This window comes from Erpetoichthys calabaricus, chromosome 2, assembly GCF_900747795.2.
Source record: "Erpetoichthys calabaricus chromosome 2, fErpCal1.3, whole genome shotgun sequence".
Lineage (NCBI taxonomy): Eukaryota > Metazoa > Chordata > Cladistia > Polypteriformes > Polypteridae > Erpetoichthys > Erpetoichthys calabaricus.
The window spans coordinates 174,486,651-174,503,857 of record NC_041395.2 but is presented as its reverse complement, the minus strand read 5'-3'; the positions used below and the strand labels follow the sequence as shown (position 1 = coordinate 174,503,857).

The window sequence follows — 17,207 nt, the reverse complement described above, 5'->3', positions numbered from 1 at the left end:
TAATATTTTCCTATGGTTTATTGTCTTTTATTCTGTTTAATGCCTTTGTATATCCTGTATCTATCTGTTTTAATGTTCTTCTATTCAGGAAACATCTGTATCCAGTATTACATATACAGTACCTGGTGTTTCTTTATGAGACTCTGTGAATCGCCTTGAGCATAGGAAAGGCGATACATAAATAAAATGTATTGTTATTATTATTATTTTTAATGTGATGTACCGCAAATCTGAAATCGTGTATTGTGCATCATTAATCGTTTTAATGACAGCTTCGCTGCGTTGTAATTTTATATTTTAAAAACAAAATTGTTAATATTGAGAGCAAATCGTATGAAGTTTAGTGTTAAATGAAGACATTTCTGGAATTGCCGTCTCATAAATGTGACAGCAGGGGGAGCCGAGAGCAAGAAAAATGAAGTCTGTACCATATCCCCCACCCAGCCCCCCGTCCCCATTCTGTACACGTTGCTAAAAGTGTGGAATACCAGAGGGCTGTCATATAATCTGTTAAGGAAAGATCTGATTAAAGTTTTAGAGAATAATAATGACTACAGTTGCTTTAAATAACATCAGCAATGTACCCAGATCTATTTTGCGCACTCGTGTTCAAAAAAGTACTTCGACAGTAAATAGCAATGTAGGAGTGTAAATACAGTACATAGTACTGACGTAGTAAGTGGCTCGTTGGTCTAGGGGTATGATTCTCGCTTTGGGTGCGAGAGGTCCCGGGTTCAAATCCCGGACGAGCCCAAGTTTTAGATCCGTTTTTTACAAAGATATTTATTCTACACATGCTCCCAGATTTTAAAATCCACGTGGCTATAAGGGGAGATTTGCCCAGCCTGTAGAAGAGTTATCATTTATCTTCTTGACAACTTTTACTCAGTAAGTTTGTTTCTATTAGAAACTAGTACTGTGCCTGAACATTTTTCATTATATAAGAGCTGACATTACATACACATTTGTGCTTCTGTGTAAAGAATGTAAAAATATGCTGTTCATTTGAAGGCCTAATAGTTTTAACACTAGGTGTGTGTGTGTGTGACCTCCACTTTCATTCATACTTTCTTTTTTTTCATTATGGAACTGAACTGGTTACATTATTAACTTTAACTTCTTTCCTAAATTATGTCAAGGGTGCTCAGGTTCAGTCCTACAGCACTGCAGAGGCAGCAGGATTTTGCTCAAACCCAACTTGCCTAATTATAAACCTGTCCTTCCCAGTAACGGAATGTATTTCATTATATGGCTAGTATGCCTTCATTATTATACTCATGATGCAATTTTTACACTGTAGTATTTTCTTTTCTGAGGGTATTATCTAAAAGATCTGTGGCCCACAGATTAGTCATTCTCAGTTCTCCGCTTTCTCCATATGTTTTTAAAAGAGATGCTTCATGATGAACAAACAGGTATTTATGATGGGCTGCTGGTTCCTTTGTTATTTACATCTCATTGTTAAATGGTAACCAGTTGGAAAATAAGGAGCAATTATAACAATTAAAACAAGACAAAAACAAGCAATTAAAGGTTAGAAATTGTGACACGCAAGGTAACTAAAATGAATCATATGAGCACTAGCACTAATTACTTCAGCAGTTCCATGCCCCCACATATTTCATTATTAACAGTATATATTATTTAAATGAAGTTAACAAGTTATTTTTAAAATGTAATATACATGTTTTAATGCATTTCATCAAAGAAATGTTATCAAGTACAGGTTTTACATCCATTCTAACAGCACTCAGCTCCAAGAAGATAGCTCTTGGAAATCTAAATGGGCTTAGAAGCCAGTCATCATCATCTGTAAATATGCACTCTCTTCTAATTCTTCCATTTGCAGTGTCTTCTAACAATGTTAATTTGACCATGGTAGCTGGAATAGTTGCCCATTCCATATACCATTATATTGGTACAGAATGATTACAATCCAGTGAATTAAATTTGTAAACAATATGCAGTTAATTTCAGCATATTTAATAAAGCCCACATCATGGATGTGAATCTAAAAAAGAAAATGAAACCATCCAGAAACAGTACAACTGCTCTGATGTTGGGTGCCGCCCATTTACGGGCATACGTGTGTTCTGTGGCTGCCATGAAAATGTGCATTGTCTTACACCAAGTTCAGTTTTTATACATCTCGATGTGAGGGTGGAAATGGGCATACACACTGTTTATACACGAGGCCCCTGGCAGGGCCATCTTAATGTATGGGCACAATGGGCACTGGCTGGGGGCCCTAGGAGCATAGGGGCCCATGATGTTTCTGATGCCCATACATTAAGATAGCCCTGTGCCTATGTATGTTTACATTTTGCTCTCAAAACAGGGGCCCCAGTGCACTACTTTGCACGGGCGTCTATGATGCTGTTAAGACAGCCCTGGCCCCTGGTGTTTCCAAACTTTTTTGATTTCAAAATTATTGAGGCCACTATGCCTGGGAACACTCAAAACTTTACAAATGGTTTTATTCATTTGCTCTGGTTTAATGCTTCACCATAATTTGATTGCAGGAGTCTAAAAAGATATCTTTGGACTTCATGGCTTGGATTTTGTCCTGACATGCAGTGTGAATTGTGAGACCTTACATATATAGGTGTGCACTGTGCAGTGCCTTTCTAAACTATGTTCATTCAGATGAGTTTTCCGAAGCTGGAATCCAATCAAGTTCTGGGAAAATCACAAAGATAATTAAAGGAAAACAGGATGTCATTATTAAGTGAAAATTGATGGAGAAAATGGCAACTTTGTCCAATTAAAATTCAATCTAAAACACAAAGAGTAGAAAATATGAAGGAGTCTGAATACTTTCTGAATCTATTACCTCTTAGTAAAATAAATTAGATCCTCTGTTGTAGAATGGGTTATCTTTTTCCACCAGTGTTGCAAAGGTGTAGTTTCTTTTAACTGGTTACCTTAAATCGGTCCAAAGTGTGAGAATGTATGAATGGAAGGTCTGTTGTCATTTTTAAGTCATAGAGTTTAGCAACAGATCACCCATTAAAGCAGATTTTGCCCTTCTGCTAGATGTCAGCAGCTTTTGACACGACTTACATTTAGATTATGACCATGTTACAACACTTAGAATCACCTAGTGCATTTTCTGCTATGGTTCTTTGTTGGTGAGCTTCTCGTCAGTCAGATCTGTATTACTTTATTGCAGTAAATAATTTTAAATCCACAATTGTTCTCCTCACTGGAGTTCTTTATGTTTTAGTTTAGGTATACTGCTCAGTAAGACCGAATCCCCTCGCTGTAAATGCTTAAACTTTGGAAAATAAAAATAACAATTTTAGATCTTCTTTGCTCAGTCTTCTGCTTGATTCTTAACTCTGCACAGATCAAAGTCACTTATAAATCAGGATGTTTACTTAACGAACATATCGCGACTTTTTTAAAAGTTTGCAGTTGATCAAAGCTGTCATCTTACCTCGTTTGGATTATTACAACGCTTTATATACAGTACCAGTCTCAAAAACATAGTAATTGAACCCAGAATACTGGAAGCAGCAGTACTACCCACTTCTCCACCATGACATATACTGATACTTTAAAGCACTTTTAACGTCATGCAGACAAGCTAATCTCATCTACCTTAATAAAAATATAAGGTAACACTAATCCCGAGCTTTAAGATGTTCCGACGAAACTGCGGTGACGTATGGCTCTGCGGCACTGCAGTTGAACATTATTGGTCAGTTTTTCCGTCTGGTTGCGATTGTTATGTCCAAAAGATGGCGCATCACAAACATTATTAGCATTGGTTTTACGAATCCAATACCAAATGGCATATAACAGAAACATATGCAAAGTCGATTAGATTTCAACTCGTTTTAGACAGGTAGCCTTTAATAATATAATCACTAGTGTAGGGGAGAACTCAACAACTCCGTGTGAAGAGGCATCCAGATCTTGTTCAGAATTGAAAAATAATTTCTGTATCATTAGACTAAACAAAATAGAAAACCTGGTGTTTCCGTCTGATTATTAGCATTTTGATGTGAGGCGAGGGTCGTCTGCTGCACTGTATTTAGTAATTGACAAAATAACCGAAACATTATTAGTTGCGTAGTAGGAAGCCAGTCTTCCGCGAGGAATTCTGTAATTTGGCACTCAGGTAATACTGTCAGAATATGCTGTTTGGAACACTACTGCAGAGCCTCGCTTATGAGAGCAAATGAATGACATAACTGAGAAGGTAACAATATACCATTTGCACCACTATGGTTGTCAAACATTTATTTCCACTTACGCCCTAGAAATGGACAATGATCACCCTGCAAAATAAAAATGATTTCAGTGTTTAACAATGGGATTGACGAGATCACTAAGATTTCCTTTGTATTTATTTAGCTTGCTTTCTAAAACAATCAGTGGGCATTGATAATGCCAAGATAATACTTCCCACAAAGCAGCAGAGTGGTCAGTGCGCGAATTAACTTATCTATCTAAACTCATACCTACCGCTTTACTACTGGCGTTTTGTCTGGCGCAGTGGTAGCTCTGCTGGCTCGCAGTAAGGAGACCTGGGTTCGCTTCCCGAGTCCTCCCTGCGTGGAGTGTTTGCATGTTGTCTGCGTGGGTTTCCTCCCACAGTGCAAAGACATGCAGGTTAGGTGCATTGGCGATTCTGGTGTGTGTGTGTCCTGCGGTGGGTTGGTGCCCTGCCCGGGGTTTGTTCCTACCTTGTGCTCTGTGCTGGCTGGGATTGGCTCCCGTGACCCTGTGTTAGGATATAGCGGGTTGGACAATGACTGACTGACATATTCACAAAAAAACTGAAATTAGGCGTTTGTTTACCGCAAGCGAAGTTCTCTGTAAAATTCCACCTTACGCTGAAAATCGAACCCAGCTGATCCGAAGCCTTTTGTCCGTTTTGTCTTTCATCTCTGGACAGTGGTGCTCGACATCACGGACAAGGCGTCTGTATTTTTTCGCGAAGATGTCCTAAAATGAACATCGAAGTCGACATCGGATCTCAGGCCAGACGTGATGAGCATTCCGCCCTGTGAGATCCGTCGCCGAATAATGGCAACGAACATAATGAGCAGCTTTGTGCCCAATATTTTTATATATGGTATGATGTTACCCGCTTAACTATGCCAGTGTCTGCTTCTGTAGAGAAGCGCATGCTTTCAATTTCAATTCATCCCTTAATCAAATGATTGTTTTGTTTTTTGGGAATAGCATGTATCCATCCCAGCATAGAAGAGTATTTGAAATAGACCTTTTTTATTCATAGTGTCCCTATTTTTTCTGTGGCACTACTTCTCGTATACGTATCCCAAAAACGTACGTTAGGTTATGTGACAGCGGGCTCTGCGATGGACTGCTTGTCCATCCGGTGCTGGTTTCTACTTTGAATCAGTTACTTCCAGAATGGGCGTCGGTTTCACTCGCTGCCGAACTGGAATAAGAAGACGGTGCCGAAGCTATAAAGGATGCAGATTACTATTAAATCTACTATTAAATCAACGCCACGAAACATTTTATAAGGACGTCTAATAGAAAATATAAATATCTTGGCTAACAGTAGCGAGGATGTCTCCCGTTAATTATAAGAATTATTCTACGACGGCGTGCCGTTCCGTCCTAGTTTGGACGTCCGCCCCTTCAGCCAGTATGGATAAACTCCAAGCCTCAATGATCCAGGTCTGAGCTAAGAAGGTGAGAAAGTGGTGAAGTGCAGAAATAGCTAAAGGGGTTACCGAAGACTAGAAGTCGTGTATTGCTGCCACTGGCTGTATTATAGAATGCTTCAATTGTACTCCTTTGCAATTCTATATTTTAAAAGGTAAAAGTTTCAAAAATCCGCAGCAAAGCGCATGAATTTAGTTTAAAAGTAACCGTTCATGGAATTGTCGATTCATAAAGACGACAGCAGGGGGAGCCACAGGCAAAGAACAGCAAGGCACCCCTCCCCCTCCCATTCTGTACACGTTGCTAAAATTTTAGAAGATACCAGGACCCCAAAGTATGTAGGAGAATGTGATGAGATGTGAGAAAAGTTTTAGAAAACAATGATTGTCTTTAATTAGAATAACTTTAGTAATATGCATATGGAAAGGCAGGGCTATTAAAAAGGTGTGCAGTACTGTATATTGAAAAAATATAAATAAGAAACATAAAAATATAGAAAGTACAGTTATGGGACATGATGGCTCGTTGGTCTAGGGGTATGATTCTCGCTTAGGGTGCGAGAGGTCCCGGGTTCAAATCCCGGACGAGCCCAAGTTTTAACTCTTAACTTCACAATGATCTTTATCTTGCACATTTGCATAACACATTAATTTACTGAAAAATAGGGTTTTACTCAGTTTGGAGAACAGACGTCATTCATCTTCTGGACAAGTTTTACACAGTAACATTTTTTCATATGTGAAACTAGTACTGTACCCAAACTCTTTTTACAGTATGTAGGAGCTAAGCAGGGATGGGCTTATGTGTTTGCATATGCTGCATCATACACTGCACACCCAGAGAACCAACAGATGAAATATTTTATGTGTATTTTCCCTTTTTCCAATTTACAGTTTTTTGGCCATATTGGTTCTAAAGTTTGATCCTGCAGATGCACAGGGGCTGCAAGTTTGTGTTCCAACCCAGCTACTTAATTAGAAACCAATCCTAGGCAATCAAAGATCTTATTTATTTTATGGCTTGTTAATGCTTTCATTCCTCCATGTCAGTCATTCTTATGTTGTACATTTTTCCTTCCAAGAATTTCAAACAAATGACTTGTGGACCACAGTAGATTAATACTTCTCAGTTTTTTGCTTTTCTATTTCATTTCTTACCAAATATCTTATTAAAACAGATACTCCATGATGAACTCACAGGTGTAAATGGGACCAAGTCAAATTGTGGGATGCTGTCATTTGGTAATCTCAGCAAATGAGTGAATTAAAACAAAGCATAAAGTTGTTACCTGAGCAGTAATTGGCTTCAGCATTAATAACTGACTTCTAATGAAGTAATTGGACTGGAGCAAATATCTGCAGCCACTGTGATTTTCCAAAACAGTACGTGATAATCCAAGCTCCAAGTCCTTTCATTCCCAGCATCATTCACATCTTCATAGTTTCATTTCCACCAGTCAGTTCCTCTGAGACCAAAATGTGCATTTAATCTCTTGCCAGGTTTGTTGATCATGACTGCCTTTAAAACCTCATTCCCAAGGATGCATCCTTTCACTGCCATTACAAACTCCTTTCTAAAATAAGAAGAAACAGAAATACTTCTCACCTCAGCTTCCATTTTAAGTCTTCTTTTATAGTATTCATTTTGTCTCTATTTCTTCCATTGATCATTCTTTTCTTTCCTTTCCTTTAAAGCTTAGTTCATTCTGTGAAATCCTCCTAACTGATACATCATTAAATTCCTTTCCAGTTTTTGTTAAGCCCACCAAAAGCAGTTTGTAACATTTCACAGCTCTTTTTCAATTCCTGGCCTTCTTCATCATCTGGTACAACAAGCCCATTTGGTATAAGGTCTGAATAGGCCCTGTAATGGACTGGTGCCCTGATAGTCTCAGTGCTGCCATGAGATTCTCTGAGCCACCATGGCCCTGAAATGGACCAGTCAAATTTGAGAATGTTATGTTGCAATGTAATCAATAAATGTAACTGCTGTTGTATTAGTACAGTTGTTTCTGCAGTGTACACAGTCATTAAACACTTCTGAATGAAGATGACTTTATTAGTGTTAGTTGTCTAAGTCCCTACTACAGTGTAAGGGTCAATTTGTTTCTATGTGTTTCTATAGGGTTAACATGAGCAATCATGTCAAGGCAAAGGGCTACTCCACTTTGCAATGAAAGGGTTGGTAAAATTCAATCTTAATACATTAGACACAGAAACACGGTAAACATGAAGTGGCTTTGAATAAAAAAATATAAATTTTTATATAACATAAAGCAACAGCAGTGCCAATAAAAACACACTTGACTATAAAAGTCTGAGGTGTTATGTACCACCATCAACCCCATCCCCCTTCCAGACCCTTCCAGTTCACCTGCCCATAACTACATCTATGAATCTTTTTGCATGCTACTTAATTGGGAGATTCATTTCCTGATGGTACAGGTTGCCTCCTGTCTCTGGTGTACATTTTTAGGGACTGTAAGCAAACAATGTTTTTCTGGACATATTTCTAATAAGTAATATTTGTCACTAAACCAACCAGTATTGGTTCATGTGTTGCTCCTGTCACATTCAGGATATACCCTGGCCCCAGCTACATTAGACTGCATTAAGTAAGTTTGAACATGTTCTGTTAAAAATTATATCATTGTTTTTATGTATCTCAAAAATAAGCAAAAAACATGAGTTATTCTCTACCCTTGCCAAAAGTCAAGGATTTTTGATTTTTCACTGTGATGAGTTGAGTAGCTTCAACATTGAAGGACAGTTCTAATTTTCAATGCCTAATTTCCATTAGTACTTTGAATAAAATGACACTCTCAGACTCCAAGTCAGCGTCACATTAAGGGAAAGAACCTTTCTCAGCAAGATTGTGTGAGTGACAAGAAACAACCCTGGACTGAGTTCCAGTCCTGACAAATAAAATTAAAAATAAATTTTAAAAGTATAAAAATATGATACCGTTAATGATAAAGTGTACTACAATACAACACAATACACAAAACCAAATAGCATAAATATTAAAATGTTGACTGTCTTTTTATTTTAATTATCCAGTAGGTTGGAAAAGGGAAACTAAACAACTTTTTGGATAAATAGCCTTCAAACCATATAAAGAACGGTTAGAGAACACACCCTTCCATACCTGCTGATGGAAACCTACAGTATATGGGCAAAATATTGTTACTCCCCTCCATTTTTATTATTTTCACCTTGGCAATAATCTTTTATTTGTTTTTTTTTTCTTTTTGCAGATGCACATTGATGCATATCTTCATCAACTTCATAACCATATTAATATATAAACTAAATCCAAAACAAGCTCAATATCATGTGTTGCCTGAAGTATGAGTGTCCGACATGGTGAAGAATTCAATAAATAGGTACAGGGAAGTATGAAAAATCAAACAAGATACTGTATAACAGATAACAGCCATGATTCTTATGATATGTACAGTGGATGGTGTAAGAATACAGCGCATCTTTATTTTCCAAAATATTTTCGCAAACATTCTAGCAGCCAATCCACCTTGCCACTGCTACTGACTGTACTTTCGCCATAACTTTGATTAGCTTACTTTTAGGAATTCAGACCCTTTAAACGTTTCTTAACCTAAACAAATAAAGAGGTGCAAAATGAGCTGAGATATAACTTAGGATTCTCAAGTTCAGTGTCTGGAAGGCCACCAGTTACTTTTCAAACAGTTCTGTAATTAGCATCCATCTCTTTTTAATTAATACATTTTAATGAAGAGTTTTATGGCTTGTCAGTGCTCTTGCTCTGCTACACCATTTCCAAAAATGTTGATTTTAATTTTTTGAGAGGACCACCAACGTGTTGTGGACTAGAACTGATCGATATTTCTTAGATCTTAATTTTTACTTCCAAATATTTTATTGGAGATATTTCATAATGAACATATAAGTGGAAACTGATAACATGTTGGCTATCTGCATCTCACTATTGTTAAGGAATAAAGAAAGAAGGGGTCTGAATTTTAAAAAGCAAGTCAATTAAAATGAAGGCAAAATAAGTCTGTTCTATTAGCAGCAGTGGTTAGTTACTAATTGAGAAAGTGTCTAGAAGAAATGTGTACCCGTTGCAGCCCTCAAAGGGTCTGAATTTTGACATCCATGAACTAGCATTTTGTATCGCAGACCTCATTACCTCACAGTTTTGCTGAATGTAAAATGGAACTAGAAAATTATGATCAAGTATAGTATCTGATCATCAATGATCTACTTGATAATGTCTGCATCCATTGCCATTGCAAAACAGGTAACACACTGTGATTGTTTGCTTCACATCCATATTCATCACTGGATGATAACTGTCCAGTGCACTTAAACAGTAGACATCAAAAAAACTTTAAGCAAAAAGAGACAACATTACAGTAAAATGGATTGTTGTTATATACCACTTGTATTACTGATAATGTTACCAAATGTCAGAAGAATCCCTGATTATGTAAGTAGTATGCATTTTAATATGGAAACCAAGTTTACTTTAACACAACAGTTAGTGATGCCTCCTCTCAACTCCTGGAGAACTGCTGCTAATCTCTGAATGCTCTATCTGTGTGGAGTTTGCACCTGCTTCAAGCGGGTTTTCACCAGTCTTCCGCCTACTGTATTAGGTGTGGGTGGCACTACAGTAGTACTGCTGCCTCATAACAAGGAGGTTGAAATTCATGTCCCGGGTGCTCCCTGCAAGGAGTTTGCAGGTTTTCTTCTTGTCTGTGTGGGTTTCCTCCAGGTGCTCTGGCTTCCTTCCATTGTCCAAAGACATGCAGGTTAGGGGAATTGGCGATGTTAGATTGAACCTAGTGTATGTTGGATAAAGTGGGTTTGGAAGATGCAATAGGTGTTAATTAAATATTGGGTTCATTGATGACACTTTATATTGTCACAGTGTAGCCCTGCACATGAATGTGTCCATAGATGAAAAAATAGCCATTCTCTCAATGTACAGAGCAAAACTGAAATATGGATTTGCCACTCAAACATGTTCATTTGATGCTTTACCCACAGTGTTGATGTGGGGGACTATCCTTCATTACCGAGCTGCACAAGACATTGAGGATTGTGCACATGTTGTTTATGTTAAAAATGGGGAGGGTTTACCTGGCAATAATTTTCAGGTCTCAGATCATTTCATTCTGCAAATAAAGTTAGTTGTATATGGAACACTTCCCTCAAAGAAGAGAATGTTGATTAACTAAACATTGTTATGCCATATATAGGGGTGAGTGTGTCTGCACAGCATGCGCTCTCAGTACGAGAATTCTGTCTCCTTTGTCCTTCACTCATCTAAAATGGATGTCTTAATGCAAAGTCTCCTGAATCTGTGACCGTTGAGTAACACCAATGTTCCACAAACAGTGCTCTCAACTTTGTTCATTACACTTAATTCCTTGTTTTTCTCGTCTCTTTTTCAGGACTCTGCAACGTGCTTCTGGTTTGACAAACTACTGGTGGTTTAGCCCTGAAGAGATGGCTCTAGATGTGGCTGAATCTCTCAGGACATTCTATAGGGAAAATTTGCAGAATGAGCTGCGGTGAGTAGGACTAGATACATGGGCAATAAACAGTAGATTGGTTGAATGTATTCTTTTGTAATATAATGAACTCAATGTGTAAACTAGGCGGTGCCAGTTTTACATTGTATAAAAGAGTTTTGAGGTGATAACATGATAAATATGCTGCAATAAAACTATATCATTGGGGCAGCTTTCATGTACAGTACCATACATGCTGATCTCTGATGGTTTGATGGTTCTGTTTATTTCAGGAAGTCAGCAATTACAAATGATGGCTCTTTGGACCCAGTGTTTAAGCTTTTACAGAAAAAAGAGGAGGTGGCTGAAGCACAGCACAGCTTAAAAGAGCATAAAGAGGTAAACCAATGCGAAAGGACAATCACAGAAAACACTGACTGCTGTAAAATACCTTGCACATGCATTTCTACTTTCAGCTAATGCCTGACCTATTTGTGTTTTGTGTATAATATAGTAATAGAAACTGTGTAATAGAGAACCTGTTTGGGATTGAGGCTGGTAGTTCACACAACAAGAGAGGAGTCAGGCTGTAACATGCCCTGGAGGACTATGAATTGGCCATGAGACAATGGGCCACCGCTAGCAGGAGGTGTTATATCTGATATATGGTTGCTACTTATTATAAACAGGTGACAAGTGGTGGGTCTGACCATTTAAATGGCTGTTGCAGTTCAGAACAGCAGGGATATCTGGTTCTGCAAGGGGGAGTTCTGTCCCTCAGAGTAATAGACATCATTTCCTACCCAAGAAGGTGTTAGGGAATTTAACCCATAAGTGGCCTTAAGCTAGACGATAAAAGCCTCTTCTTGGTATAAATCCAGTGTGTGGAGTTGGGAGGAAAGTTTCAAGAGGCACTCACATGACACAAGGAAAATAAACCAGGGAAAAGAGAGGAAAGGAAGGAAGGAACATGCAGGAAGAGACTGAATTGCAGGGCATTAACAGATAGACAATTGAGAAACCAGCTTATACAAAAGACATCCACAAGCCAAAATAGGTAGGCCTAGAAATGCTGCCAAGTTTTGCTTCTTTGTTGAATTATTGTTTGCTTTGTACATTCCAGTCCACTAATACCTTGTAACCTTGTATTTACTATTCTTAATATAATATTATAAATTTTTAATAAACACCTCTTTTTTGTTACCATGGTCTCTTTTGACATTATTTGGGTTGGGGATGGTTCTAGTGCATCCACTATTGGTCACAACTGGTTTGAACCGGTGGTGTTCTATAAAAATATTTGGGTTGGGGATGGCTCCAGAGGACCCATTACTAGTCATAACTAGTTTGAACTGGTGGTGTTCTACCTGTATCATTTTATTTCTATAGACTCCTAAAACATGATTTATTTGGTGTGGCCAAATAATGTAGTGCCTTATGTATATTTGGAAAGGCTATTTCACTATCCCTTCCTCTAGCAAGTTAGGCAGTAGTACCCTGGGGACCTTTAAAAACTCACATTGATCTTATTTTGGATGAATTAAAATGACATGTGCTGCTGTTAAATGGCAGGTCTAGTCCAATCTGCATATGCAGCATATAGTGCCTAATGCTGCTGCCTCATGGATTCAGTTTCATGGGTTTAAATGTCCTGCCCAGTCATTGGTATTTACTTGGTATGTAGGATTAATTGGTGATTCTAGATTTCACCTGTATGAGTGTAGGTGTATTTATGACTGGACCCTGTAATTATCTGGTGGTCTGTCTAGAATTGGGTCCTGCCTTTTACCTAATGCCGGCAGGAAAGGCTTTAGACCCTTGTGACTATGAACTGGACTTCAAGTGAGTATAATGCTATTTTGCCACAATTTGACTGCATCAAACATTCATTACACAACTAGTGGAGCAAAGCTTCTCTTTTTCCTGTTCATGTGAGAGTATTGATCCTATGAACCTATTTGTATTAAAATGCTTTGCTGCTTATTGTATACAGAATATAGTGATAATGCACTGTAAGCAAGTTTTGACTTGGCTATTATTCACATGTTTAGCATCTTACAAAGGCAGGGCTGTAGTGCTCCATATATTCTCAACATGCCATCTCAAACTGGCAGATTCTGGCTTTCCCATAAATGTATGATACAATTATTTATCCTTACCTAGGAACAGTGCATTGTATTCTCTGTTGCTTCAAGTTAAACTGTCTGCTCCTCTCTAGAAATTTCGAGTGACACGCAAAGAGCTTCGAAAGAGAAGAGAAGAGCTACAGGAGAAGAAGAGGCACTTCCAGGAGAAGTGTCACAGCTTTGATGAGTTCTTGAAGGTGATCTAGTAACAGAGAGTGAGTGGGTGCCTCACAGACACAGCCCCAGAAGCATCTATGCTTTTCAAAAGATCTATAAAGCTCATCTCCCTTTCTTTCTGTCTGCCCCAATGGTCTCTTTTTCTCTCTCTCTGTGTTCTTCTAATGCCTTTTCTTTTTCGCTATCCCTCTCACCAATAGAAAAATGAGGAAATGCGTCAATGTGCCCTGCAGAGAGCATCTAAAGAGCGGGAGTTGATTGACCAAATGGAGCTACACCTGGCAGATCTACAGAACAAATCTGCTTCCTTACAAAGAGTGAAGATGCGGCTGGAGCAACATGTTGAAAAACACTCCATCTACCTGAAGTACCTGGAAGCAGTGGTGCTGGCCTCCAGAAAGGTGAGTAACACACTTCCGTTCAGAGCACTGATGGAATATTCCCACCTGTGCCATTTCATAACTCCTGAGTTCTTATTCTAGTTTCAGACAGTCAATGAGGTCATAGAGAAGCACACAAGTTTGGCAGCCATCAGGAATGAGCTATTGCAGGAGGCAGAGCAGAACCAGAGAGAACTGGAATGGGCCAGAGGGCAGCTTGAGTCAGATAAGGAGAAGAAAAGCATCATAATGGATTTGAAAAATGAGCTGGTCCAACTGCAGAAGGAGCTGGGTCAGGCCAGAGCAAATGTGCAACAGTGGGTAGGGTGCTACCATACAAAAAAACGAGCAGGCACAAAATTCTGTTTCATGCAGACTGTCCTTTGGTTTATAGTAAAGAAATGTTTAAATGAGCACACAGCTGCTAACCCAGACTGACACTGCTTACATGTCCTCTCAGATCTTCCAATATATTTAGACAGCAAATTGGGGTAAACCCACAATCAGTACATGCTGCACAGCAAACTGATGCCTTTCCCAGCCCTGTGTTTGCTACTTGTCATCTTCTAAAGTTTGATCCATCCTCAAAGAAAATTAGTTCATCTGTTCGCTCTAAACTTGAGATTGATGTATTATTTGATTTAGGCCTTCTAATTAGCATGAACAGAATAATTATATTATATTGCTATCACATTTAACAGTCACACTCTGGGCAGAGGGTAGAAAACTGATTTGCACTGCTTCCTTACTACTCCATTGGCCAAGGTTTAATTTCTGGCCTGGTAACTGTGTGGAAATTTCATGTTTTCATGGGTTTTTTTCTTGGTAATTCAGTTTCCTTCCTTATGAGAAAGACTTGCATCTTAAGTTAATAGACAAGTCCAAAATGACCGTGAGTGAACTTAAATGTCTGCACAAGTGTGCCTTGCCATGGACTGGCATCTCATTAAAGAGTGGCTCCTGCCTCACATCCAATGTTATTAGAACTGGCTTAATTTCCAAGCAGGTAAGAATTATGACATTTTCCAAATGAAAGGAGGCCATTTGGTCCACAAAAGTCTTCCTTAAATAATATCTAACATTTCATAATGTCTCATGGGACCAGATTTTATAAACCATCACTTAGCAGTTTGTTGTATTTTCTTCTCATCCTGGCCTCCATATGTCAGCCTCTACAATCGTATTTAGCTTTTCAGAAGTATTTTAAAATATTAATAATGTTAGTATGGTAAATGCTAGCTGTTATTCTAAAGTGAGTTTTTCAATAAGACTACAGTGGCACAGATTAGAGGGTGTTTAAGGGTTAATTTCTCAATAATTTTAGAAGGTATTTATTTACACAAATAACATTCTGGATTTGGTCTAAAACAGGAAACACAATGGGCTCGTGTCCAAAACAGTGCAGCAAGCCGGACCCTCATGCTAGGCACCATCAGAATGGCGACCCTCAACATGTACCGGACTATCTGTAGAGAGGCTAATGTTCCCAACAACATATCTGTTCCTGCAGATGACACCCTAGCACAGCTGGACACGGTACAGGGGCCATCCCCACCTACTTTATATCATATCTCTTTGAAAATGCTTCAGTACTTACAGTCGCTTTTTTGCTTCTAAATCTTAGATTCAAAGGTTTCTCTTGGAGCTGGCAGCCATTTGTGAGACTGTAAAGATCTAGAGCCAGACGAAGGGTTGAATTTCCATCCTGTGACAGAAGAGCAGATGACAGAAGTATCTGGACATATAAAGAGTGACCATGTGGGTATACTCTTGTACATGCATAAACAAAGGTATACATGTGTTGGATGTTTATGTGCACATGTAAATATCCAAAATATGTATGCTCTTGTAGTTACATGCCTGTTCTTTTCAGGTGTATGCATATGTGTAAATATGATTTGTATTCTCCAAATTCCTGTTTTTTTTCATAAAATCAAACAAAGATGTTTAGAACTTTCTAAATATAAATTGGATTGTGTGTGCGTGTTTTTTCCTAAGCTGTTTTACGATGATGGCATACTGTTAATTTTTCACATTCTTAAAAATTTCCATTTCTCTAAATATTTGTATACTGTTAATTTATCACATTCTTAATAATTTCCCTATCTCTCAATATTTGTTACTAAACTACTATAAATCTTTTAAGTTAAAGTCAAATATTTACCTTTTACCAAAAGCCACCTGTCTTTAAGTTGTAAGGCCCCTATCATTCTTGGGGTGTTATTTAAAACTCAAACCCTTCTAATTCCTTTCAAGTCGGGGATAGCCATGTGTGGCCTGGTATGTTTTGTGCAGTTTTGCTCTCCATATTGCAAAAAACATATGGCTGCACAGGATAAAGCTCAGAGATAAACTGCTAGATGTACAGCAGTACTACGGGGTATGTGCCACAAGTGCAGTATAAGGAAATATTAAATGAGTTATAACTTTTTTATTTAAAACAAATAAACATTAAGAGATATAATAGAAGTGTTTAAAATTGTAAAGGGAATTAGTAGGGCAGCTGTCAGCTATTACTTTAAAATGAATTCTTCAATTAAAACACAAAGAACACAGATACTAGCTGGCAAAGGTATTTCTCTAGAATAGGTTAAGTAGAAGATGGTAGTACTTTAATGATCTTCAAATCTGGACTAAATAAAAAGAGACTGACAAGCTAAATTATGTTTTAGCACTAGTATCTGATACCTGGCCAACATGAATATAGTCAAGCAGCTCTACAGGCCAACACTTTTAATGGTTAATTGTACTCCGTGCTAAAACTTTCATGGACCTTTAGCTTTGGTGACATTTAGCTTCTGATTATTAAATTTCAAGTGAAGGGTTTCTGATAATCTTGGAATATTTACAAAGTACTGACTCATAAGAATTTTCACCATGGGTCTCCTGCCATACCTTTCCAGAAAAAAGCTTTGAAGTCCTAAAAGGAATGTTTGGGGGTAACAAGTTGTATTTATTATACTTAGTCTACCCCAAATTGAACAGAAAACCCTAGGTTGTAGTTTATAGTATGAATTCAGTTTTCTCTGTCAATTAGAATGACTGTTACCATAAGATTGAGCACACATTACAAATAAACTGCTATTCAGGTTATGCATTTTTTATTTCACACATGCATCTGCTGTCCACTTATTCACCTCATTTATCAACTAATTATATATGTACAGTATTTTCTAAATTAATTTCATGTTCTTGCAAAAGTACATGCAAAGCTTCTTAATGCAGCTATGAAATGTGATCCCCTCCTAATGGTTCATGCTTCATGCTATATACGCCTGAGGCTGAAGGTGCACAAAGGTCATCCTCACCAAATGTTCAAACCACTTGGCTTGCTCCTCTTAATCTGGAGTAGAAATGACTGTTCTCTGAACTTAT

General features: G+C 38.0%; 1 protein-coding gene and 2 non-coding genes across 3 annotated transcripts; all 3 read left to right on the top strand.

Moving 5' to 3' along the window:
• Window positions 1–681: 681 nt before the first annotated feature.
• On the top strand, window positions 682–753 carry trnap-ugg (transfer RNA proline (anticodon UGG)). Its single transcript has one exon. It is a non-coding gene; the product is annotated as a tRNA-Pro (tRNA).
• Window positions 754–6,168: 5,415 nt separating this feature from the next.
• trnap-agg (transfer RNA proline (anticodon AGG)) lies at window positions 6,169–6,240 on the top strand. Its single transcript has one exon. It is a non-coding gene; the product is annotated as a tRNA-Pro (tRNA).
• A 2,771-nt stretch (window positions 6,241–9,011) lies between these two features.
• On the top strand, window positions 9,012–15,510 carry LOC127526638 (coiled-coil domain-containing protein 42 like-2-like). The gene is made up of 10 exons (XM_051922568.1): window positions 9,012–9,034; window positions 11,090–11,209; window positions 11,443–11,548; window positions 11,839–11,931; window positions 13,368–13,472; window positions 13,653–13,853; window positions 13,935–14,149; window positions 14,667–14,838; window positions 15,204–15,368; window positions 15,457–15,510. The coding sequence occupies exons 1-10, from the start codon at window positions 9,012–9,014 to the stop codon at window positions 15,508–15,510; spliced, it is 1,254 nt and encodes a 417-aa protein (XP_051778528.1).
• Window positions 15,511–17,207: the final 1,697 nt, after the last annotated feature.